This window comes from Sitophilus oryzae, unplaced genomic scaffold (assembly GCF_002938485.1).
Source record: "Sitophilus oryzae breed Bouriz unplaced genomic scaffold, Soryzae_2.0 scaffold_379_pilon_pilon, whole genome shotgun sequence".
In the NCBI taxonomy this organism is placed as follows: domain Eukaryota; kingdom Metazoa; phylum Arthropoda; class Insecta; order Coleoptera; family Curculionidae; genus Sitophilus; species Sitophilus oryzae.
In genome coordinates, this window is record NW_022146950.1 from 526,292 (window position 1) to 553,859 (window position 27,568).

Here is a 27,568-nt window from a genome sequence, read left to right on the forward strand (position 1 = left end):
AATTTGCGGGATTTACCGTGCGGGATCTGCGGGATCGACACCAGGGGATCGACACCAGGTTAGTTATTAGATTTCTTTCTGGCGTGCGTAAGTGAAGAAAAGCGTTTAACTAGTACTTGGACAATTTCGTCAAATAAACTGCCGGACATAGCAAAATTTTAGGGTAGGTAAATTTAAAGTTGAATATCTCTTGAACTAAAAAAGATTTTGGGATGCGGTTTGGACCAGGTTTTAGATGCATCTATTGTGATTAAGATACTATATAATTTTCGAAAATATATTTAGCGAATTCTCGTATACAGGGTGTTTTATAAGAGTGTGAAAATTTGGTCAAGAATCTTTTTTACCTCAAATTTACAGTTTTTAAAAAATCGAAAATTTTACCAAGTATGACTAATCTGTATTGAAATTAGAAAAAACAATTTGATCGGTTTTTATTTTCTTTGTTTTAAGGAAAATACGACGTTTTTTCGAAAAATATGCATTTTTAGTCATACGATGGTCCTAAATGGTACAAAAAGCTTTGTACATTCTGCATATGCCAAAAAATTATTGATATAGAGTGTATCTAACAGCAGATAACTAACACAAATTGAAAAAAAAACCTTCAACATCAGAATAATATTTTTATTTATAAAATAAGTAGATGAATTATAATAAAATTTAAGTTTATTTAATATTAAAAATAGCAGGTTAGTCGTGACTGACTAAGTTAAGAAAAAACTCAAAATTTAAGTGAGGATGCAGTCAATAATCACCACATAGGCTAATAAAACTACTTTTTCAAATTTGTCAAGCTTTCGAGAATTTTATTCCCATCATCAGGACAGTTTCTAAAATGTATAAATAAAAAAGGCATTAACATTTTAAAATTGTATAACAGAAAAAAAAAACAACTTACGACTGAGTCAATTAGCAAAAAAACATCCTTTGCACAAAAAGGCCTTAAAAACTAGCATCGTATGACATTGGACTACAAGGACATTTCCTTTAAATATTAAATTACATATCCAACGATATTACTTTTCTTTTAAACACAAACAAAAATATTTTTTTTATACATTTTAGAAACTGTCCTGGTGATGGGAATAAAATTCTCGAAAGCTTGACAAATTTGAAAAAGTAGTTTTATTAGCCTATGTGGTGATTATTGACTGCATCCTCACTTAAATTTTGAGTTTTTTTTAATATTAAATATATTTTTTGAACACCCTGTATACATCGGTCCAAATTTCTGTTCAGCTAGTTTAAGATACACGCTATATCAGTATATTGTGAGGCTATGCAAAATGTGCAATGCCTTTTGTACCGTTTAGGACTATAAATGCATATTTTTCGAAAAAACTCGTATTTTCCTTAAAACAAAAAATTAAAAAAAAACACCAAATGGTTTTTTCTAATTTCAATACAGATTAGTCGTACATAGTTAAAATTTCGATTTTTCAAAAATTGTAAATTTCAGTAGAAAAAATTCTTAACTAAATTTGTACACTATTATAAAACACTCTGTATACGAGAATTCGCTAAATATATTATCGAAAACCACATAGCATCTTAATCACGTCTAAAACCTGGTCCAAACCGCATCCCAAAATCGGAGAGAGAAAAGAAGAGCATTTATTCTTTACAATCCCGCAATTTTGCGGATCCGCGGGATTGACTGCTTTAATTCCGCGGGTTTGCGGGATTGAGATTTTCGTGCGGGATTGCATTCCCTAATCGAGACTATTCAAGACTATTCTAAAGTAAGAGAATTTTTTTAACAGGATAGTAGTGTCTTCTTCAAAATTCGGTCTACCAAAATATCACAATCTTGTTTGTTATACAGGGTGAGTCTTAAATAAGTGCAAACATTTTCAGGGTTGATAGATCTCGACAAAAGAAACATATTTTCTATCTTTATCGTTATTCAAATAACTCTAAGTTATTTTACTTTGAAAATTTAAGAAAAAAATAATTTTTTGGTTAAATTTTGAAAACCACTGTATCTTTTCTAAGTTTTCTGTTTTCTTTTCTTGTAAATTTAATAATCTACTACCTATGTTGCCATATTATGAATACAGGGTGTCCCAGTGCAAGTATTTTAAGAGGTAGTATATCTCCATAAAAGAAACATATTTTCTCTTTATCGTTTTTCAAATAAGTCCAAAATAACGGAGTTAATTTCCAAAAAAAAAACGATTTTTTGCTAAAATTTTGAGAATCACTAGATCTTTTCTGGATTTTCTTCCTTGCAAATTTAATCTATTACCTATGTTGCCATATTATCAAGAAATTATGTTTTTAACTAAAAACTAAAAAAAATTCCAAACATTTTTTAAATTTTTTTTTTCGCGGAAAAAACCTCATAGGCGTGTTTCTGAGGTTGACTATACTACCAGTTGAAATGCTTGCACTTATTTCTGGGACACCCTGTATATTGCGATTTTTAACTTAAAATAATTTTTTTTTGCAAAAAAACTCATAATCGTCTTTTTGAGGTCGAAATATGCCACCTCTAAAAATATTTGCACTTATTTCAGACCCACCCTGTATACAGGGTGGGTCTGAAACAGGTATATCCGTATTCGTATTCAAGCATATAAAACCACAGTTAAACAAAAAAAATGATACAAAAAAATGTTAGATAATTACAAAAACAGCGGCAACACTGTAATGCTGAAAATAATTTAGACAGATGGAACAGGTGCCTTTATGCAAAAATATAGCAAAAATCCAAGTTTTTAAAAAAATCCTATCATCGGTTCTCTAAGGTGCCATCTATCTATTAATACTCAAAGCCAACAGCAGAGATATAAAGAAATATGTTTTAAATCAACTAATAGTTTGATAATTGATTACAAGATGCCGCTTTACGAATCTGAAAAGTATTTTTTTCTAAATTAATTTTCGTTTATTGTAACGATATATTATTTAGTATATTGTATAATTTAACAAAATTGTAATTATATTATACGTTTCTTAGAATATTCTTTGATTATCCCTACTATAGTATTCATTGCTGGACAAAAATTATGCGATGTATATATTTTGTCACAACATGTCAATATTGCGTGTAAAATTTCCAGTGATACATTTGTCAAATTTGAATAATGATTTTAAAATAAATCATACTGGAAAAATGAAGAAAATCAGCTGTAAAACACCATGCGTACCGCAAGCGAATCGAAAATTAGGACAAGAAGAGACTCACGTGGAAACTATCATCTCTCGTGGAAACTTTCAGAAGGTATCATTCGTAGGTATATTATATTATTTACAAATATATAATGGATATCAATGAACATTATATAGGCATGCATAATATATTGTTTTGGCGATGTTGGATTTATTTTCTGACTCCAATAATATGGCTATTATATATTTATGTAAGTAGATTCAATAATTTTAAAAATATTCTTTACTTAGTTTATGTATTATTTAACACACAAATTACTGATTATACTAGTACATAAGTACCTACATTTAGTTACCTTCCTAAATGGTTTAATATATTTTTAAAATAGATTTATTAACATGCGCTATAATAATATGAACACGCGCAAAATGTGTGGTGATATAATGTTATAATACTTTACAGAAATAATGATATTCATTCACGTTTTCTATGTGTGAAATTTTTATATTCTACAATTGATTGTACAAGGTTCTATTGAGATAACATTATTCATGATGCGTTTAAAAGCTATTTCGTTTTTTTCTCGGTAAATAAATTATAGTTTAAAAGTCCGCTTTTAATAAATGAATTTATAACTGAAAGTCAACATAAAGTCGACCTAGAAATAACTCTTCTAATCCTTAAACTGTTTCGTTTAATTTTTATTGTCAAATTTATTAAAAATATATAAACTAAAAAATTAAAATGTCCAAAATCAATATATTATGTATCTCTGGAAAAAAATTTAATATTACCCTTATTACCTAATAAATACGTTTTATTTTAAATGTATTTGTTACCTAATAAGTAATATAGGCAACTATACATACACTTCTATAGAAATTTTAGCAGAGATACAGAGATATCACCGTATATCTGATTTTTATAGATTTTTACCAATGACTAAAGAATTTTCTATAGTCATAGAATATTCTTTAGTCATTGATTTTTAGAATGACTTAGATTTTTAGTTATTTATTTTATATAGGCAACTAAAAAAACACTTATGGTGTATAACTGATAGACTGTATAACATCCTATCTTTTAATGCTATCTTTCAGAGTGCTTATGAATTTTGAAACAAAAATATCGTTAATACAATGTTAATACTAATAATTTTGCTCGAAATATTAAAAGAACTTTTATATAACGTTCAAAGATTTTATTATACAGGGTGTTACAAAGCAAACGACAAGCCCTTTGGGTGATGCTTGAATCCTTGTTAAAAAAAGGTATTCTGTTAAATTATAATTAATTAATTAATAAAATAAGTCAATTATAAGATGCTGCGAAGTATTTTTTTTAAATTTTTTACTGGAGTATTATACAGGGTGAGTCTCAAATAATGGCAAATATTTTCAAGGCTGGTAGATCTGGACAAAAGAAAGATATTTTCTCTTTACCGTTTTTATTTCTCTTTACCGTTAAATTTTGGGAACCAGTGGATTTTTTCTGGTTTTTTTTTCTTGTAAATTTAATATACTTACACACAAAAATACAGGGTCGCTTTGTATCGCTATGTATGGAGACGGTCGATTATTAGGTAAAATATAGGAGGTACCGCAAAAAGTTAAATACAAAAGTTAGTTACAGCGAGTAATAAATTTAACTACACAGGGTCGTTCATAAATTAGTGACACATCAAAGTTTTATTTTTTTTAAACAGAATCCTCTGTATATTATTGCATATTTCAATTCTTCCTTCAATTCTAAGCAAAAATCGAAATACACACATTATATCTCAAACCTGTGCTCAAACCAACCGTTTCCGAGTTATTGACTTTTGAAAATATCACTTAAACAATTCGATTTAATTAATTTCGATGTGTTTGGTCTCATTTTATGATGCCATTCTGCCAAAACTATGATACTGTTGTAATGGGGTTTTAAATTCCTATTAGCTACTACATAGTAAATTTAAGTATACAGGGTCGGTCATAAAGTTGTGTCACATCAAACTTCATTTTTTTTATAATGAAACCCCCTGTATATTATTGCATATTTCAATTCCTCCTTCAATTTTATACAATAATCGTAATACACAATGTACATAAATTGAAGAATTGAGACGTTAAACGAAAATTTGGTAATTTCCAGACTTGCTATACTCTCTTTTTATACCTATAAATGGTAACTTGAGAACTAATGTCAAATATTATTAAGTATCACAGTTTCGGCAAAATGGCATCGTTAAATGAAACTGAAAATATCGAAATTAATTAAGTCAAATTGTTTAAGTGATATTTTCAAAAGTCACTAACTCGGAAACGGTTGGTATGAGATACATTGTGTGTATTTCGATTTTTGCTTAGAATTGAAGGAAGAACCGAAATATGCAATAATATACAGGGGGTTCCATTTAAAAAATGAAACTTTGATGTGCCACGACTTTATGACCGACCCTGTATACTTAAATTTATTACCCATTAATAGATATTTATAAACCCTATAACTTTTAAATTTAACTTTTTGCGGTACCTCCTATATTTTACCTAATAATCGACCGTTTCCATACATAAAAGCGACCCTGTATACGGGGTTGTTCACCACATACGACAAGGAGTATTGTAGCTAAATGATTAGATTTTTACAAATTGTAAGTTTTGTGTTCGTTGAAGGACTATTAGAGCTACAATTTAAATATATTTTTACAAGATACAAAGTGTCCCAAATAAATAAAAAATAGCAAAGTTGTATTTTTTTTTAAATGGAACACCCTGTATATTATTACATTTTTAGTTTCTATGATTAAAATAAAGGTAGATTTTATTAAGGTTTATCACACTTAAACCTTGCCGTTTTTGAAATATTTTCAATTTTGTGAAATTGCAGTAAAAATTTTAAAGCTTCATTTCTCCAAGGGTATCAAAGTTTTATATGTATATTAAATACTAAATATTTACTGAAGTCTATTTATTGATCAGTTATTGTGTTGCATATAATAAAAATAATACTACCTCATACAGAGTGTCTAAAAATGTATTTTAAATTATTTCTAGCTATAAACGGCAATAACTTGTTTAATTTAAATGGAACGCCCTGTATATTTTAGGAGAATCAGATGCACAATTTAATTGTCTATCAAATTGTGTTATACCACTTTTTACCTACCCTTTCAAGTTTTCATAGAAAATGCATTTTCTTATAATTTATCAATATACCCATGGTATATTGACATTTTAGATTATTTTTAAATCAACAAATGTACAAAATGTACAGGCTAGTAACACAGAACAGATACAAATTTTTGTATCTGTTCTGTGGTAATATCATCGTTTTTAGCAAAATGATAATATTACCACAGATTATGTATCCTATAAGTATACAGATAAAAATCTTGACCCTAATTCGTGGTACGAAAATTGTTTTTTATGACGATGTGCAAACGAGTCAAATTTCCTGTGCGCAAAAATAAACTCGCGTAAAATAACAATAAACAGCGTAATATCTCTATTACGCTGTTCGGTGATCGGTGATTCGGATATCTCTCGATATCGCTACACCGAATAGCGTGCATGGACGTTAATAAGGCCAGGTGTTATTTCCTTTACGTGAGGTGGTATTAACTCTCAAGAACAGTTAAATTAACTCTCTTCATTTATAGTTATCGGATCGGAAAGAATTCTGTTCGCGTCGCGTCCGCTCATAGAAATAGAAGGGATAGAGAATGAGCGTCAACATGCGCAAAAGGTCTAATCAAGTTGGGCGCCATATTCCAGGTCTTCGTGTCATTTTGTATATAGGTGGTAATCTATAAGTAATCAAATATCAATTTGCTGTTTTCAACCATACGGGGGGCAATTTAAATTTAGTGAAATTCTATCATTTATTATCGTTAGTTAACATTAATATGATTTATTTAATTATCAGTTTCAAAACTGCGTACAATATTGGTATATAATACACTAAATATACGCATATTCTGACAAAAGACGCTACGGACAGATAACCTTTTCGTCGTTAAACACTCGAAATGATATTAAATAAGTATTTACAATATTTCATGTTTACTTGTACTGAATTACGCGTTTCAATTTAAAATTTTTGCAAATTTGGTAAAAATTGTTCCAAACAACTTTTTGTTCAAGTTGTATATTCATAAAAAACATTTGGTTCATAATTATTTTTGATGATTACCTACCTTGTATTTTTAATATAAACTTAGAAAAAATATGTTTTTGTTTTATTTTTTTTATTCGTCCCTTCAAATTGTGTTTCAAAAACTGTTACATAACATGTCCTGTAACAAATATTTTTATAATACATAAACATCATTGATTTTATTAAGGGTATTATTATTAGTATTTATCCTGGTTTTTGTCGACAATAAAAACTCAATCTTGTAATAGAACATCAATTTTATATTTCGTAAAATTATTTTGATACAAATTCAATTTGTCAAAATTCAAGTCATTAATATATTGATAAACAACCCAAATTATTCCTAAATATTTTATTATAAAAAAAAACTGTTACCGGTAAGTTTGTAAAACACATTATGGTTTATCGTAATACTAGAAAAAATTATTTATTTTTTGCACAAAAGAAGCTTGTCGATCCTTATTTGTCCATAACAAAATTCTGTATGTACAACATACATATACCTAATTTATTATTAAGAAAATTAGATTATATGATCTCAGAATTTTAAGAAATATTTTTTTAAGATAAAATAGTTTCTTCTCAACTATAATATTGTCAACTTTGGCCTGTATTTTATCTATTTAAAAACATGGGATTGACAATCACCTTACTAAAATACATACTGGAAGGTACCGATTAAGTTTCATTGCATCAAATACCTTTGCTATAAATCCTGGCTCACAATTTAAGGCCATTGCAAAATACTTTTGAACTTCATCATAGATTTTACAAGAAAAGTGTAATATTGAAACAAAGTAACATTGTAAGCTTCATGACTAATAGTCTCATTTTTAACACTGTTTAAATATCATCTCGTTAACAATTATGAATATTATATGATTTTTCTCAGTGATTTGTGGCACAGATACAAATTAATATATGCCCCATAACAGTTTTTAAATAAGAAACTTCTGCCTACAGATTTAATTTTCTTATTGGCATAATACCCTTTCTTCCTGTATAAATCTTGCCATTTTTTCGGTCCAATGTTCCTTGTTTTTACAGTTGTAGGAATACTAAAAATGTTGACTATAGAACTTGATACTATGTTTGAAAAAACCTTCATACCTGTAACTGTGCATAAATCTAATTAACTGAATTCTCCTCCTCTTGACACTCTGAACACTGCTGCTGCTAATGTTAGAAATATTTAGCACAAAACTACAACTACCTACAACAAACTTTACAATAAAAATGTTAAATTTTCACTGTTCGATTAAAATACCCTATCTTATGTTTTCTTTTCCTCCAAATAATCTTCTTGTCAAGTAAGGACCAATCTTATTTGACATATTTCTGGTACACTTGAACTTGTGCTTTCATGGACACTATAATAGTGCACTGTTTTACAGAAGCATGAACATTGATTCCAAGTATCTTCTTCCTCCACACGTAATAAAAACATCCTCCTTAAATGGCCACATCATACACTTATTTTGACCATTCCCAATTACAATCACGATTTTTACAAATCGCCTTTAGGAAAACTAAAAATAAACAGTTTTGGATCATCTGTAAACACGATTATGTTGTATAAACTTACACATGAAAACTAATCATTTTTCCCGGCGTATTAGCTTTCTTAGAATGACTATGACAATATACAACAAGCCTTTTTGAATTAGTGTTTAGAATAATTGAGATAATAATAAATTTTAACTAGATAACAACACAAACGAAAAAAAAACAAAACAAACAGATGTCAATTAAAGAGGGGAAGTGACAGCGAGACCTGGAAGATGTCTGCCATCTTGCCGTCGACAAAAATTTGGATGCGCACTCGTCGAAGCTCATTCTCCCACTTCCATATCTCTGCGTCCGCTATTTAAACTTAACCTAACTTTGAAATTGTTTTGTTTACTAGGTATTTTAAAACTAAAGGGCTAAAGTGCTTATTTCCAGTACTTTATTGTTCAACGTCTGCCAGTAGTGCCAGTGGGTTTAGGTTCAAAGGGTTTAGGGCAACAAGCAACAAATTTTCTTAGAAGGGCTAAGTCGTCAGCTGCTGTAAACCTAAGCCTCTTTATAGGTTCTTTAATATTAGAAGAGGTGGAATCCATATTTTGGGCCATATTTATTTAATTAAAAATTAAAACTAATCCCAGCTACTTAAATATCAAATTACCTAATAAAACTAAAGTATAATTTAAAACAATTCAAACATAATCTAAAATAAAAGATCTCGCCGGCCGGCCCCGGTTGTCAAATACCCGCACATGCCCATTTAAGCAATTTTTAAATGATATTTAGAAATATAGCGCTTGGTGTAATTGATCAGCAAATTACGTCAGGCGGTAACGTTATTAGCTGGTGTTGACTGTAAACAGTCAATTAATGTAGTTTGAATTCTGGAATCATATTAATTGGTCCTCTTTAACAAATATTTAAACAGATTTTTTTTATTTCTTAATGAAATAAACAAACTATATCGACAATATTAGTATCTGTACCCTTTAAAAATTTGGTACATCTTTAAAAATAATCTAAAATGTCAGTATTCCATGGGTATATTGATAAATGAGTTTTAAATTACAAGAAAATGCATTTCCTACGGAAACTTGAAGAGATAGGTAAAAAATGGTATAATACAATTTGATAGACAAATATACAGGGTGTTCCATTTAAATTAAACAACTTATTGCCGTTTAAAGCTAGTAATTATTTAAAATAAAATTTTAGACACTCTGTATAAGTTAGTATAATTTTTATTATTGCAACACAATAACTGATCAATAAATAAACTTCAGTAAATATTTAGTATTAAAAACTTTGATACCCTTGGAGAAATGAAGCCTTAAAATTTTGACTGCAATTTTACAAAATTGAAAATATTTCAAAAACGGCAAGGTTTAAGTGTAATAAACCTTAATCAAATTTACCTTTATTTTAATCGTAGAAACTAAAAATGTAATAATATACAGGGTCTTCCGTAAAAAATACAACTTTGATATTTTTTATTTATTTGGGACACTCTGTATCTTGTAAAAATATTTTTAAATTGTAGCTCTTATAGTCCTTCAACGAACCCAAAACCTACAATTTGTAAAAATCTGATCGTTTAGCTACAACAAACATCGAATTGTTGGAATATCCTCCATACGGTCCCGACCTAAGTCCTAACGACTTTTTACTTTTCCAAAAATTAAAAATGAACTGCGTCGTCAAAGATTGCAGTCATGTGAAAATGCCAGTCAGTACCTTCAAAATCGCAATTTTGAAAGTACCAACAACCGAGTGGAATAACTGCTTTCAGAATTGGTTCCAACGGATTTCAAAAATGGGAGAATACTTGTGTTGTAAAACTGTAGTGTTTAGGAGTTATCTACTGTTATTTTTCTACCTCTATATGCAAAATATAAAAGATAACCCCCCTAAATACCAATACTTTTTAAACATACTGTTTATCATGAGCAATGTAGTTCATGTTTCGATTAGCAATTCTAGCGAGTATAATTGAATCGTTGGGAAAACGTTATAAAATTCGTTTATAGGTTTTGGGAACTTTCCATTGAGGGTCCGATTCGTGCTAAGAGGGATAGAAGAAATCAATAGTGGGGAGTTTCGTACCACTGTAGCTAAAAAGTATTCGGGAACATTCTAATTCCAGCGATCACTCTGTAAGCGTGTGTAATATGTACAGGGTCGGACTAGAATATGTACTGGATGTGTTTGAGTAGCGTACATTTTTATATTAATACAAAACAAACGGTACCATTATTTAAGATTAGAAATTTCAACAATTTTTGAAAAAAAAACGCGAAAAAACCCTCATAATCGTGTTTTTGGGGTCGAAATATACTACTCCTGAAAATATTTGCGCTTTTGTAAGACCCGTAAGACTCACCCTGTATATTATCTTCAATTTTTATACAGGGTGGCATTGAAATGGTGTAAAAAAATCGGGGAGTGATAGTACTCCTAAAAAGAGTAAAAAAAGTTTCTATAAGTATAGGGCGGAAAATACATATTAAGGGAGTTAGGGGCACTGAAAGGGTGAATTTAAAAAACGGTTGTTTTAAAATTGTAGGCTTAAAGAACGAGATAAAATTTCGAAGAAAAATCCTCTGCCATAAATTTTGACCCTAAATCAAATGGTGATACTGAAAAAGTATTTGGAAAAGCGGAAAGGGTAGTTTTTGCAAGGGTAGGGGGATGTTTCGTGAATAACTTTTTTGAGGTTACTTTTTTTGCAACGTGGGTTTGGTTTGGTTTGGTTCATTTTTTGAAAACTACATGCTTTTTCCTACAAAAAAGGTACTCTTATTGCACATCGCCCAGAGCGATGGTTTTCGAGAAAATTGAAGGCAAAGGGTTTGCTATGACGGGTTGCTAACTGATTAATCAACATAAACTTATGAAAGTTATGGCGGTTCAAAAGTAACCAAGTAGGTATTAAATAATTAATTGGAAAATCAAAATTTCATGATTTTTAAAACATCTTATTGCTTTAAAAACGAAATAATCTTTTTTGGTTTTAAAAAAATTTGGTTTTCTCAGTGCCGATTAATACTGAAGAGCAACTACGGCAACGCATTATTGACTGTTCCAATCAGATTCGGATAGCAACAAGGATATTCCACAGGGTACGCAGATCGTGAAGAAGAAGATCAGATGTCTACATTGAAATGAATGGTGGTCTCTTTGAACATTTACTATGAATGAATTAAGGAATGCATTATTTTAATAAGGAATTTTGGTAATTGGATTATTTCGTTTTTTGAAGCAATAAGATGTTTTAAAAATCACGAAATTTTGATTTTTCAATTAATTATTTAAGAACTACTTGGTTACTTTTGAACCGCCATAACTTTCATAAGTTTATGTTGATTAACCAGTTAGCAACCCATCAGAGCAAACTTTTTGTCTTCAATTTTCTCGAAAACCATCGCTCTGGGCGATGTGCAACAAGAGTACCTTTTTTGTAGGAAAAAGTACGTAATTTTCAAAAAATAAACCCACGTTGCAAAAAAAATAACCTCAAAAAAGTTATTCACGAAAGAACCCCCTACCCTTGCAAAAACTACCCTTTCCGCTTTTCCAAATAATTTTTCAGTATCACCATTTGATTTAGGGTCAAGATTTATGGCAGAGGATTTTTTTTCGAAATTTTATCTCGTTCTTTAAGCCTACAATTAAAAAAAAAAACGTTTTTTAAATTCACCCTTTCAGTGCCCCTAACTCCCTTATGCATTTTTCGCCCTATACTTATAGGAACTTTTTTTACTATTTTTAGAAGTACTATCACCTCCCGATTTTTTTACACCATTTCAATGACAACCTGTATAGATTTGGCATTTGATTGAGAGGGTGGGGGAACTTACTTAACTAGTAATTTTGATATTAATTTTTATTATTAAACGTTTTTGATCGATTAAATTGGCTTCTAATGTTTCATTCCAGAACAATCGGCGTTTTGGAAAAATTCCAGACTTAATAAATAAAAATTCGTCAATTACCTATATTATAGTGGTCTGGCATCAAACAGCTGTTAAACAACAGAGTGCCGGTATTAGGATAGACTCAAAATAGAATCAGAAATCTATAAAACTCTAGAACGAAACAGTGATGTATTAGATATTTTTTTATTTTTATTTTTAACTAGAACAGATCATTATACTCTTGCTTTGGCTTCTTTTTATATATTGGCCTGTCAGTACCTTATTTCGCTAGAGCTTCTATTATTGCCGTAGTATATATAGTGTCGAAAGCCTTCTCAAAGTCTATCGGCTTGGTGCATTCTCCGCCAGTGCTGCCACCATCGGAGAATATACAAATACACGGGTTTAAATAGCGAGTATACGAAAAATGTATTATTTTATTATTCTAAAAGTGTTAAGAAGTATAATTTGTGAAAATTCTGAAAATAAATAAAAAAAAAGTAAATATTTTGATATCTTCAGAAGGCCTAACTTGTATTATGATTTATTATTGCAGCCAAAAAAACTTTTTAGATGAGTTCAACTACGGTAGCGAGCATAGTTTTAATCACCGGTCTTGTTAGTGGGGTCATAATTGGGGCTATTTCGGCTATAACGAAATTTTTTAAAGGTACCTACATAATTATAATTTTAGAAGATGTTCATAAAACATTTAATCACTAGTTGATTAAAAAAAGTATACCATTAATATTGCAAGTTATATTTTATCCTCTCATAGTATATTATTTCTATTTAATTTTTTGATTATGTAACGAGCATTCTGTTTACTCACTTGTTTCGTCGAACTGCTTGAATCCATTTTTGCTTTTGATCAAATCGATGTGAGAAACTATGAAGCTATAAAATGTTGTTTCGGGAGAGTTGAATATCCGGGAAAGTTGAGTTATTGAATGTTATTGCACCTAACAACGCCCTAATTACGCTCTCCTTTACGCGTTAACATTTTTTCAGCAATTTTATTAAATTTGAAATTGTCACAACACAACACGAAGCCTAGTTTGAATTCTCTTTCACTTATTTTTTACTACCCGAAACAGCGTTATATCACACAAACCTCGTACCTGATGAGTGTTTTATAGTCTCAATAACTGCACTAGCAAAAAACTAAAATACTTAAATATTATGAGAAAACCACGATTTCAATATTATTTTAAGCGATCAACATGACAGCGACTTGAACTATATAATGATAATTTCAGATTTTTACCGTTGAGGCGCCGCGGTCGCAATTTGTTGAAATCAACAACCACCCCCTCCACTTAAGGCCATTCAACCTTTTCCAATATGGCGTAGGTAGAAGTGCTTCATTTGGCGCGTATTTTAAACCCTGTTTTATTTCCAAATAGACATTTTTCATACAAATGTCGGGTTAGATTTATATTATTTTTTAATATACAGGGAGTCTAAAGTTCTCCACATAAGTATGGCATTTTTTGTATTAATACTTTTATGAAAACATCAGTTAGTTACTTTTTATAAAAAGGTAAATCTAATGCTTCACCTGTTATGTCATAAAATTTTGTACTCCTTTCAATCTCTTCATCGCGAAAATGTAATTCAGATACCTATATTTAATCATAATTTAAGTATGATGGCCTTTTTGAAGCATATTTAATGCACTTCTTACCTGAGAACCAACTAGTAGGAGTCAAATTATCTTTTTTAATAGCTGTCAACCATTTTTTACGAAGCTCGTCATTTTTGGGGAATATAAAAGCAGAAACCTTGGGACCCCCTCTATAATTCCCGTGACAATTTGGAACAGAGCGTGTAAAAGGCATGCTACAATAAAATGTTAACTATTTAATACCTATCTTTTGATTATTGTAAGTAACCATTATAAAGTACTATGCAGACTGGCGGTGAAGGCTTTTTACTCATTTAGGTGTAATATCTTGATAAATACTTCTAGTTCTTACCTTAAAATAATTAATAATACAGGAGTACGACAAGCACAACATGAACAAGTTTGAAGTGTGGAATGTCTGGTTTGGATTTTTATTACACTCTTATTTTATCACAATTTTCTGATCACACCATGCACTGAACACTAAGAACTAAACAAACGTGTTGCAGAAGCACAACAAACTAGAGATAATAAATTATTTTTGGTATGCAATCCGAACGAGAAACCACTACCGGCTTCTCAGGTTAAAGGAACTTAAAGGTAAACAATTTAAAAATGCACTGCCTTCGCCGCCATATTTGCCTTGCGCATACCATGTTGATTGGCCTTAAGTGGAGGGGGTGGTGAATCAACTGAAATGCACCAAGCCTACAATTAAATAAATACAATATATTCTTTTATTTGAAACCAATTTCTCATTTTCGACATAGAAATATCAGAGGAACATGGACAAAATTGTAGTCCGGTCCTGTTCAGACAGGTAAATTCGCCAGCGCAATCGCGATATCCGCTCCGCATTTGTTTAGTTCCACGGCATGCTTGATAAATTCTCCGGCACGTTTAAAAAACCGGTAAAGGTCTTGTTGTCGCGATTATAGGAAGTAACAAGAGAATATAAACAAAACAAAACACGTTAAAAAATATTCGGTGCTCGAAAAAATCAAGAAACCAAGAAAACGCGTAAAATAAATAGTTGCACTTTAAATAGATATGGGACTTTGGCGAAAATATCCTAAGGTTCCTTCGGTGAGCGATTTTCAAGGTGAGTACATATAGTTATTTACTCAATGGAGTACGAGTTTCATTCATGTTTGTTTTTGTTTATACTTACAAAGCTGAATGGGCATGTCCTACCTCAATATATAGATTTGGACTGGTGGTGTTCACGATGGGAAGTTCCTATAGTGCTCTCTATATTATTATTTACTTTGCGATTTTTTATTGATCTGAAATAACAAAAAAATATACGGTATGTCCCCGGATTGTCTATAAGAAAAAAGTGTTTCCTCTTGTAAAGACAATACGGGGACATATTGTATATTCTTAAACACATCATTTTGTTTAAATTAAAAAAATCATTACAACCTCGAGTTTACATAAACAAAAATCTCTACCACAACACAGAAAACAGAAATAACACATAACCTAGAACTACATACATATATATAAAAAAACAATAACATTGCCAGATTTATGAGCTTTTCCAGTATTTGTTTATAAAACAATGTGTATAATAATTTCAGTATAAAACAAATTTATATTTTAAAAGTTTTCTTAAGATCGTTTATCCTACTGATAAAAGAATATAGAATATTTAATATAATGTTGAATAATTTGAATTCCTCCCTTAAGTAAAATCGAATGTGGTGGATTTGCCGCCCTTGCCTGATATCGATCTGTGGAAAATTCCTGACTGAATGAAGGAAATATCATGGGAAATATCTGTATCAATAGGTCGCTCAGTTTCTTAGTGGAAACCAGTGAAATGTGGACAGAGAGACTTGATGAGTGATCGTTTCATGATGAGAACCCAGAACGCGAATGAACAATGAAAGGTTAATTTAATAAATGTTGAGGAAAATTCGTGGCATGATTTTAATATACAATGGCATGATGTATATGTGTAAATACTATGTGTAAATGTTAGTAATATGTTTATAATAATGCTGATGATTGATTAAAATATGTAAAATGGTTATAATTAAAAGTAACTAATGGTGGAGTCAGTTTTAGAATAGAATTTCGATTTTCAATTTTTGAATTTAAATATACACCTACTTCAGGATTATTTCCAGAATCTTATATAGTATTGTATGTTAACCTAAATAGACGATTCTTTCTGTATACCGGGTGTTTTTTAAAAGTGGCTCTCCTTTACCGGGTGCGTCTCAAAAGCGGTCAACCTCTATAACTTTTTTATATTTCCAGATAAAAAAACAGATTTTCTAAGTTAGTATATGACATAAATCATTATTGATTGACGTATTCTATTGTTTTTGGTCACTTCTTGTTTCATCGGTAATGACTACAACTTCTGATTTTTAAATAGCACTCTCGGTATTTTTTTACTTTATTCGATAGAAAATGTCATTTTGAATAGAGTGACATATCATATGTCAACTTTTGACAGTTTTATATGGTTTATTTGAAATTGTAACATGCGGTTTAAAACGACAATTTGATTAGAAATACCTTAGATTAAGAATAAAAAAGAAATACCAAGTGTGTGATACCAAATTATTTGTAAAAAATACCTTTTATTAAATATGCTTATTAGCCATCCTCGTCAATATCATAGATGACACATGTTGATATCATGATAGTATAGTTGATATCATCAATAGTTGACATAAGATTGTCATTCCATTCAGAGTGTCCATGATCTATCAAATAAAGTAAAAAAAAGTGTCATTTAAAAATCAAAACTGACCAAAAACAATTGAATTTTAGAATTTAGAATTTAGAATGAGTGGGAGGGGGGTTAATCACTTCGACCTTACAGATCCATTGTGTCCCCCTTTCTTGAATCATAACTCATCATACAGTCCCAGGGCTTTGACAAAAGCCAGTATCTGGGACGGTTTTATAGAGGGTAGTTCTCCATCTCCAATATCAGTCGTACCAAAATTCATGGCACGAATGGTTGTCGTCTCGGCGCACTCAGTGATGAGGTGTACTGGTGTTTCCCCATCTTCCCCACAGAATCTGCATTCGCCGTTTCTTCTTAGTTTCAATCTACTGAGGTGTTCGTTGAGGAGACAGTGTCCTGTTAAAAACCCCGTGACAATCCGAAGATTGTTCTTACTCAGACCCAGGAAGATCTGTGATTTTTCTTCATCATAAGCCCTCAGAAACTTCTTCGAGTGTCTTAGACCATTGGAAAATTTCCATTCCAGGTTGCGGATGGAATCTTCCAAGTTCTTGAGTTCCGCCTTGAGTTGGTTACCACTTGGAAAGCAGAACGGTTCTGGTTCAGTTAGTGGAGTGTTCGCTGCTTTCCTAGCTAGATTATTTGCTTTTTCATTGCCTTCTATCCCTTGGTGAGCAGGCACCCAGTGTAGGAGGACTTTGTTTTCTTTGCCTAATTTATTCAGCTTCTCTATGCATTCTTTGACCAATTTCGAATTGATTGATACTGAGTTGATCGCCTTTAACGCTGCTTGACTATCAGATAAGATGGCTATTTCTTGTTTCCGATAGTTCCTATCTAAGATAAGTTGTACGCATCTCTCGATAGCGTAGATTTCTGCCTGTAGGATACTAGGGTAAGTGCCCATTGGTTCGGAGTAATTAGCTCTCGGCGCAAACACTCCGATCCCTGTTCCCGTATTGGTTTTGGAAGCATCAGTATACCAAGTTATGGTATGGTCTTTTAACTGCTGGGCAAGCGTTTCGCTCTTCCAATCCTTCTTATTGCTCAATACTACATTGACATGTTTGTCAAAGTTGTACGTTCTTGGCATATCGTCCATTGGGAGTTGCAAAGTGGTATTTCCTTTTGAGGGTGTTCCAAGCCCCTGATCTGACAATTCTCCCAGTACTAATTCCGTTAGTGACCATTCTAATCATTGTCGCATTGGCATATCTACCAATGACAATGTGCAGTGGTGTTAGATCTAGAATGACCTCCATTGCTGCTGTTGGACAGGTTCTCATGGCTCCTGTGATGCACACACATGCTAGTCTCTGGACTTTGCATAGGTTTAGCCTTGCCGTCCGTTGCTCAGTTTTGTGTACCAGGCAACTGCTCCATAAGTAATCATGGGTCTTACTATCATGGTATACATCCAGCGCAAAATGTTAGGGGAGCAGCCCCATCTATTTCCGGCCAGTCTTCTGCATATCATGAGAGCCTTTATGGCTTTGCTGGTAGTGTTCTTAATATGCCTGTTCCACAGGAGTTTACTGTCCAGGGTTATTCCCAGGTATTTAACTTCCTGTGTTGGCAGTATTTCCTTTCCATCTAGTTGGATTCTTTTCAAGTTTTTCAGACTTCGCCTTCTGGTGAATGGCACTATCGCGGTTTTGTCTGAGTTGATACTCAGCCCGACAGTCCTACACCATCTCTCAGTGATACGGAGTCCTCTTTGGATAATATCACACAAGGTGCCTTCATGTTTCCCCCGAGCGATCATGACTATGTCATCTGCATACCCAATGCAGTGTATTCCCGCTAGAGTTAATTCATCTAGTAGTTCATCCACCACCAAGCTCCACAGCAAAGGGGAGGTTACTCCACCTTGTGGAGTTCCTTGCGTTGTTTTAACAGCTACAGTTTTGGTGCCCATCTGAGCCTCTGCTGTTCGTGTTGACAGCATTTCCCAAAACCAGCGAATAATAGTTCTGTTCACCCCTCTTGTTTCTAGAGATCGCCTGACCACCTTATGTGGTATATTGTCAAACGCCCCCGCAATATCCAAGAAGGCACAAATTGCTGTTTCTTTGCTATCCAGACTTGTCTGTATTAGCTCCGTTAATTGGTACAGAGCAGTTTCTGTGGATCTGCCCGTTCTATATGCATGCTGACTATCATGCAGTGGTTTAACCTTTAGATGATTTTCTCCAATATGGTTGTCAACTACTTTCTCCAGCGTTTTTAGTATGAACGATGTGAGACAAATAGGCCTAAATGACTTGGGATTTGTCCAGTCAGTTTTGCCTATTTTGGGTATGAAGATTACTTTTGCTCTTCTCCATGTGGTTGGTATATATCCCATCGCTAGACTGCTTCTTGTAATGCTTAGTAGATGGTGAGTAGCTATTTGCTAAAACAATTGAATACATCAATCAATCTTAATTTATGTCGTATACTAACATACCTACTAAATCTTGTTTTTTTATGTGAAAAAATAAAAAAGTTATAGAGGTGAGCCACTTTTGGGACACCCTTATTTCTGCACTTATTTCTGAGACACCCCGTATACCGGGTGCGTCTTGACAGTGGCTCACCCCTATACCTTTTTTATTTTTTCAGATAAAAAAAACGAGATTTGGTATGTTAGTAGGTATATGACATAAATTAGGATTGATTGACGTATTCAATAATTGTTTTTGGTCACTTCCTGTTTCACCGGAAATAGAAAATAGATAGATAGAAAATGACATTCTGAATAGAATGACATATCATATGTCACCTTTTGACATTCTCGCTTAATAAAAAATCGTATTTCAAATTTCAATCTAGAGTTGTCATGGCTATATTAAAAACACTAATTCTTCATCAAGGAGCCTTGGAAAAATAGATTTGATCGTTTATGCGCTTGCATGTATGAATGCTAGATATACCATACGATTGAAAAAAATGGCGTCAGAGCTGGAATGGAAATAAAGATAGCTGTCATTTTGTATGTACAATTATATAAGGAATGTCAATGATCGTCGTTTCCAAACCAACTAGACGCTGTTTTTTTTCGATCATACGGTACTTGCGATAAGTCTTAAAACTTAACTTACCCTTTATTAAGGCTCCAATCATTCTATTATCGGCAGGGAAGCTTAAAACTGTTTAGCGAGTAAATTTTAGTTTATTTTTATTTTATTATAGAATGGATAACTGCCTTGGTAAATGTTAGAAGATAAATTTTTGAAAGAGTTTCAAAAACATTTTAAGATTGGCAATGAAACTACGTCATAAATAATAAGCATTTAGGAGATTTTATTACGCCTAAGCACAAAGTACAAAAATATATTATTAAACTGATCTTAAGTGTTCAATTCAACGAGTGTAGAAATTATTGCTCGATTACTGCTCGTATTATTTGCAATGTTTGAAATTGATTAAAAAAATTTTTGTAATGTTTTAAAACAAATAGCATGTTCTATTCGTAGTAAAAATGTACTTTTTGTGCCTCCCTGTAACATCGGAATAGCTTTACAATGGTCCTTCAACGGTACAGCATCGTCAAAAAAACTATAATTTTTACTCCTAATAAAACAATGCACTATTGTTCGAAAATAGTCATAAGTTGAGATTGAAATTAGTATGTATTATCCTTGTATATATATATATATATATATATATATATATATATATATATATATATATATATATATATATATATATATATATATATATATATATATATATATATATATATATATATATATATATATATATATATATATATATATATATAATATATATATATATATATATATATATATATATATATATATATATATATATATATATATATATATATATATATATATATATATATATATATATATATATATATATATATATATATATATATATATATATATATATATATATATTGTCAAGGTGTATTACTGGTTGCATAACTGCATACTGCTAAATAATCGCAACGTGCATTGAGGAACCTGGCGCATTCGCCAGAAAGTAAAAGAAAATTATAGAATTCTTTAGAAAATTCCAGAAACCATCGCCAGGGGGTATATAAGGCCCGCGCTTTGACAGTTGGACAAGTCTGAAGATAGTCTGAAGTCTGAAGTTTGAAAATACCGCGAAATACCGTTAGAGTAATAGTAGTTGCATAAGTTGTGTTGTAAATAGTGAAACAAATAAATTCGTTAAGTATTTTATCGTGAGTTTAAATAGTGGACCCACGGAATCCGTAACAATATATATATATATATATATATATATATATATATATATATATATATATATATATATATATATATATATATATATATATATATATATATATATATATATATATATATATATATATATATATATATATATATATATATATATATATATATATATATATATATATATATATATATATATATATATATATATTATTAGGTGTATATATATATATATATATATATATATATATATATATATATATATATATTATATATATATAAACCGCTTATACGAGCCCAAAAACTACGTTGCTTCATTGGGCTCAGACCCGATTTCGACATTTCAGGCCCGGGGTCGGGTCTGAGTACGATTTCAGTGGTTATCGTCTAGAACGGTTTCCCCACTTCCCTGACCAAATTTCAGCTGGGCCTGAAAAAATGGTTTTATGTTTTTATATACGATTGGGGGTACACCGGTATTGTCACGGGCAGCGCCACCTTCGACATTAGTATAAGTGTATAAGCCGATTTACGTTGAATCGATGTATTCAGACCCAAGAACCGGCAACACGGTAAAGCAAACTATTAAAGGGAAACGAAGATATAGCCGTGTTATATTTGGTAGAAAACAAAATGCTCATACTCTAATTAAAATATTAAGAAATTCAGACGAAAAAAATGAAAATAAGTATTCTTTTAAAATTATTCCTACTAGTTTCATTTAAAAATATCAATCATTTACGGTCTAATATTTTTTTTGAATTGCTGTCATCACCGGATTTGTAGAAGTAACTAAACTTTTATTGTCGAAACCGGTCGTTCGGCTAATAAATACTAGAAACAAAATTATTTCGATCGGCGGGTCAAAAATTGTACGAGTACCTACAAATTTACTTCGATGCTATGATTTCGTTGTAAAAGTACCTAATTTTTTTTCATCTAAATCGATCAGCGATCTTCGCGTCGTGTCAAAGAATTGTAGGAGTAACTACAAAATTATTTCGATGCTGTGATTTCGCTGTAGAAGAAACTAAACTTTTTTTTTAGAAATTTATTTCGATACTATGACTTCGTTGTAGAAGTATTTAAAAATTATTTTCATTTAAATCGATCGTCGTATACCGGGTGCGTCTCAAAAGTACCTCACCCCTACAACTTTTTTTTATTTTGTCAGATAAAAAATCGAGTTTTGGTATGTTAGTATATAACATAAATTAGGATTGATTGACGTATTCAACTGTTTTTGGTCACTTCCTGTTTCACCGGAAATGACTACCACTTTTGATTTTTAAATGGCACCCCCTGTATATTTTTACATTATTCGATAGAAAATCACACTGAATAGAATGGCATATCATAAATATGTTAATTTTTGACATTTTCACATATGATTTATTTGTAACATGCTGTTCATAATGACAATTTGACTCGAGTACCAAATTGTCTTACCAAATTATTCGTAGAAAAATGCTTTTTCCAAATATGCTAACGAGCCACCTTTGTTCCGTTTGAAAAAAAAAATTGAGATATGATTAAAAATTCGATTTTGATATCTTATAACGGGCCCGGACAAGACACGAAAATCATTAGACTATCAAATCTATTTTTCCAAAGCTCCTTGATTAAAAATTAGTGTTTTTAACACATCCATGGCACTCTATAATACATAGAAATTTAAAATACTATTTTTTAAGCGAAAATGTCAAAAGTTGACATATGATATATTATTCTATTCAGAGTGTCATTTTCTATCGAATAATGTAAAAACATACCGGGGGTGTCATTTAATAATCAAAAGTTGTAGTCATTTCCGGTGAAACTGGAAGTGACCAAAAACAATTGAATACGTCAATCAATTCCAATTTATGTCATATACTAACATACCAAATCTCGTTTTTTTATCCAAAAAAATAAAAAATAAAAAAGATATAGCGGTGGACCACTTTTGAGACGCATCCGCCAATAGAATTAGTGGAAATATATTCAAGGTCGTTACGCCATTACGCCGATACGCCGTTTTTAGGATAGTGTGGATGCACCCTCAATAGAATGACATATCATAATATGTCAATTTTTTTACATTTTCGCATATGGTTTATTTGAAATTGTAACATGCGGTTCACAATGACAATTTGACTCGAAATACCATGTGTGTGGTACCAAATTATTCGTAAAAAATGCTTTTTCCAAATATGCTAACGAGCCTCCCTTGTTCCGTTTGGAAAAATTGAGATATGATTAAAAATACGATTTGGGCATCTTATAAGAACGGGCCCGGACAAAACACGAAAATCATTAAATTATCAAATCTATTTTTCCAAGGCTCCTTGATTAAAAATTAGTGTTTTTAACACAGCCATGGCACTCTAGATTGAAATTTAAAATACAATTTTTTTAAAGCGAGAATGTCAAAAGTTGACATATGATATGTCATTCGATTCAGAGTGTCATTTTCTATCAAGCAATGCAAAAACATACCGGGGGTGTCGTTTAAAAATCAAAAGTTGTAGTCATATCCGGTGAAACAGGAAGTGACCAAAAACAATTGAATACGTCAATCATTCCTAATTTACGTCATATTACTAATTTACGTCATATACTTACATACCAAATCTCGTTTTTTTATCGGTGTTATAAGGTATAGCGGTGAGCCACTTTTGAGAGGCACCCGGTATAAAATGACAGCAATCTTCATTTCATGCCACCGCTGTCGCCGTTTTTTTTTCGATTATATGGTAGTTAATCAGTACAATAATTAATTTTATTACATTACTACGTTCACTAAGATCTAAAATAGTAATTTTAGTGTAACAAAAATGTTGATTGCTACAGTAATACGTTGTATATTCAGTTTACGGTTGGATGTATATACATATACAGAAGTACCTAAAGTTTTTTTTCATCTAAATCGATCATCGTGTCGAAAAATTGTACGAGTACCTAAAAATTTATTTCGGTACTATGATTTCGTTGTAGTAGTACCTAAAGTTTTTTTTCGTCTAAATCGATCGTCGTGTCAAAGAATTGTAGGAGTACCTAAAAATTTATTTCGTGCTATGAATTCGTTGTAGAACTGCCTAAAGAGTTTTTTCGTCTAAATCGATCGTCGTGTTAAAAAATTGTACGAGTACCTAAAAATTTATTTCGTGCTATGATTACGTTATGGCAGTACCTAAATATTTTTTTTTCGATGTTATGATTTCGTCGCAGAAGTACCTAAAGTTTTTTTTCATCTAAATCGATCATCGTGTCGAAAAATTGTACGAGTACCCAAAAATTTATTTCGGTACTATCATTTCGTTGTAGTAGTACCTAAAGTTTTTTTTCGTCTAAATTGATCGTCGTTTCAAAGAATTATACGAGTACCTAAAAATTTATTTCGTGCTATGATTACGTTATAGAAGTACCTAAAGATTTTTTTCATCTAAATCGATCGACGGGTCAAAGAATTGTACGAGTACCTAAAGATTTATTTCTGTGGTATGATTTCATTGTCGAAGTAATTACATCAAAATAATTACGATCATCGTATATATGATAGTGACTGTACGATAAGGCCGTTTTATATGATATTTCTCCCCACAGGAAAAAGTTTAAACAAAAAGGTACCGTATGATCAAAAAAAAGCGGCGTCCAGTTGGCTTGGAAATGACGATCGATGACATTCACCATATAATTTAACATATAAAATGACAGCAATTTTCATTTCATAGCCATCGCTGACGCCGTTTTTTTCGATCATAAATATGATAGAATTCAGTTATTTCACAATAATTAATTTTATTGCATTATTTCGTTCAGTGAGATCTAAAATAGTAATTTCAGTGAAACAAAAATTTTGACGGCTACACGTATTCTTTAAACTGTGGCTACACACTACAGGAATAGGTACGTTGTATATTCAGTTTACGGCTGGATGCTATCTACCAACACCATGTAAATATAACAAACACGTTTTATGGTTGCATCTCTATAATATGTTCTATCATCTATATTTACTTTGTATTCGAAAATTTAATTAGAGTAATATTTGATAATATAATATTCTTATTATTCATTGATTGCAATATGAATGAAAATAGGGATTTGTTTTAATCACAGTTCTAATAATTTAAACTTGAAAGTATGGGGTTCCCAGAAAAGTAGGTGGTTCCCAGCCTCTACAAATATGGAATTCCCAGAAATTGATGCTTTTAAACCTACACTTTTTTCCTACTTTACATGAATTTTATCAGAGGCAGAAAATTTAAATTATTACATTTATACTTTTAAAATTTTTGTTTACAGTCTCATCCAAACTCAACTCGCCAGATTAGACCTTATATTATTTATATTTTTAAATAAAACTAGTAGAAACAATCTTTAAAGAATGCTTATTTTCATTTTTTTGTCTGAATTTCTTAATATTCTAAATGAGCATCTTTTTTTCTACCCGTCTTGCCCACAGTGCAAATTTTTAAATTGCCGCCCTCATATCTGTATGTAATAAAAAAATAAGTTAAAATAATTCTTTATAACAAAATAGAAAAAAGGTTAATGATAAATACACACATACCCTATGATTCCAAAACACGGAGTCAAATTACCTTAGAAATGACAGTCGTCGGAATCGATCGTCGTGTCAAAAAATTTTACAAGTACCTACCTAAATATTTATATCGATGCTACGATGTCATTGTAGAAGTAACTAAATTTTTTTTTGTCGGAATCGATCGTCGTGTCAAAAAATTGTACGAGTATCTAAAAATTTATTTCGATGCTATGATTTCGTTGTAGAAGTAGCTAAACTTTTTTTCTTTTAAAGTATAAAGATAATAAACGGGGTTCCATCATCACTTAGTAAACACTTACAAAATCTACTAAACGAAATTGATAATGCATTGTAACTTGATTATGCTTATTACAAAGAAATTTCAGATAAAAACGCTTTCGTACAGATGCATTTATAAGACAGAATATATCTAATACTAACAATAAGTACAATAATATTCACTATAGCAGAAATGCACCGTTTTTACTTCTGCACTGTGATCAATTACCGCGTCAAAAGGTCCGCTCGTCTAATTCTAATATAAATATTTGAGAATTAAAAGCGGCAACGTCGTGGGTCTGGCGAAAACGAATAAACCTCTATTTTTTATATAAATGGGACAAATTAAACGGTTCAGCATCAGGGCCTGAAGGCATCGCTTGAACATTTTTCGTCCGATATACCCCGGGTCTGACGGCCTATCTTAAACGTACCGGGTCTGACTCCGTCGATTTAATAAATATATATATATATATATATTTATATGTATACAGCATTTAAATTGATGAATAGATATTATTATATTATTATAATAAATCAAAAAATAACTGTAAAAGTTATAAAAACGCGTCCTAGAAAACTAGAAAAAATATTTCTATAACAGATATAACCGATAATAAATCGAAAAATAATTGTAAATGTTATAAAACTATAATAAAAATATCTATTCATCAATTTAAATGTTGTATACATATAAATATATATATATATATATATATATATATATATATATATATATATATATATATATATATATATATATATATATATATATATATTGTCAAGGTGTATATATATATATATATATATATATATATATATATATATATATATATATATATATATATATATATATATATATATATTTATATGTATACAACATTTAAATTGATGAATAGATATTTTATTATGGCTTTTTATAGTAAATGTTATAAAACTATAATAAAAATATCTATTCATCAATTTAAATGTTGTATACATATAAATATATATATATATATATATATATATATATATATATATATATATATATATATATATATATATATATATATATATATATATATATATATATATATATATATATATATATATATATATATATATATATATATATATATATATATATATATATATATATATATATATATATATATATATATATATATATATATATATATATATATATATATAATATTATGTATACAACAACATTTAAATTGATGAATAGATATTTTTATTATAGTTTTATAACATTTACAATTATTTTTCGATTTATTATCGGTTATATCTGTTATAGAAATATTTTTTCTAGTTTTCTAGGACGCGTTTTTATAACTTTTACAGTTATTTTTTGATTTATTATAAAGAAAAATATTTTTTTTTATTTAAATCACATGATTAAAATAAAAAAATCACTTGATTTAAATCACGATTTAAATCATGCCAACCCTGAAGAACCAATCAACCATGAGCCTTTTAGGCCCCGTTCTCAGAACTGCGACTGTCGCCAGCGAAACGACAAAAGAACC

At 30.5% G+C, this 27,568-nt stretch overlaps 1 protein-coding gene across 5 annotated transcripts in view; it reads left to right on the top strand.

Annotated features, from left to right (window-relative positions):
* Positions 1-3,091: 3,091 nt before the first annotated feature.
* Positions 3,092-27,568, top strand: part of LOC115885303 (alpha,alpha-trehalose-phosphate synthase [UDP-forming]) — a 92,480-nt gene continuing 68,003 nt past the window's right edge. Inside the window, exon 1 of one of the 5 annotated variants that reach the window (XM_030904166.1) lies at positions 3,092-3,229. In XM_030904166.1, coding sequence (XP_030760026.1) covers positions 3,148-3,229 — 82 coding nt within the window. In that variant the 5' untranslated portion in view covers positions 3,092-3,147. Of the gene's footprint in view, positions 3,243-15,174; positions 15,408-16,178; positions 16,201-27,568 lie in introns of those variants that run through there. The other 4 variants (XM_030904165.1, XM_030904164.1, XM_030904170.1 and 1 more) reach the window with 4 other exon arrangements.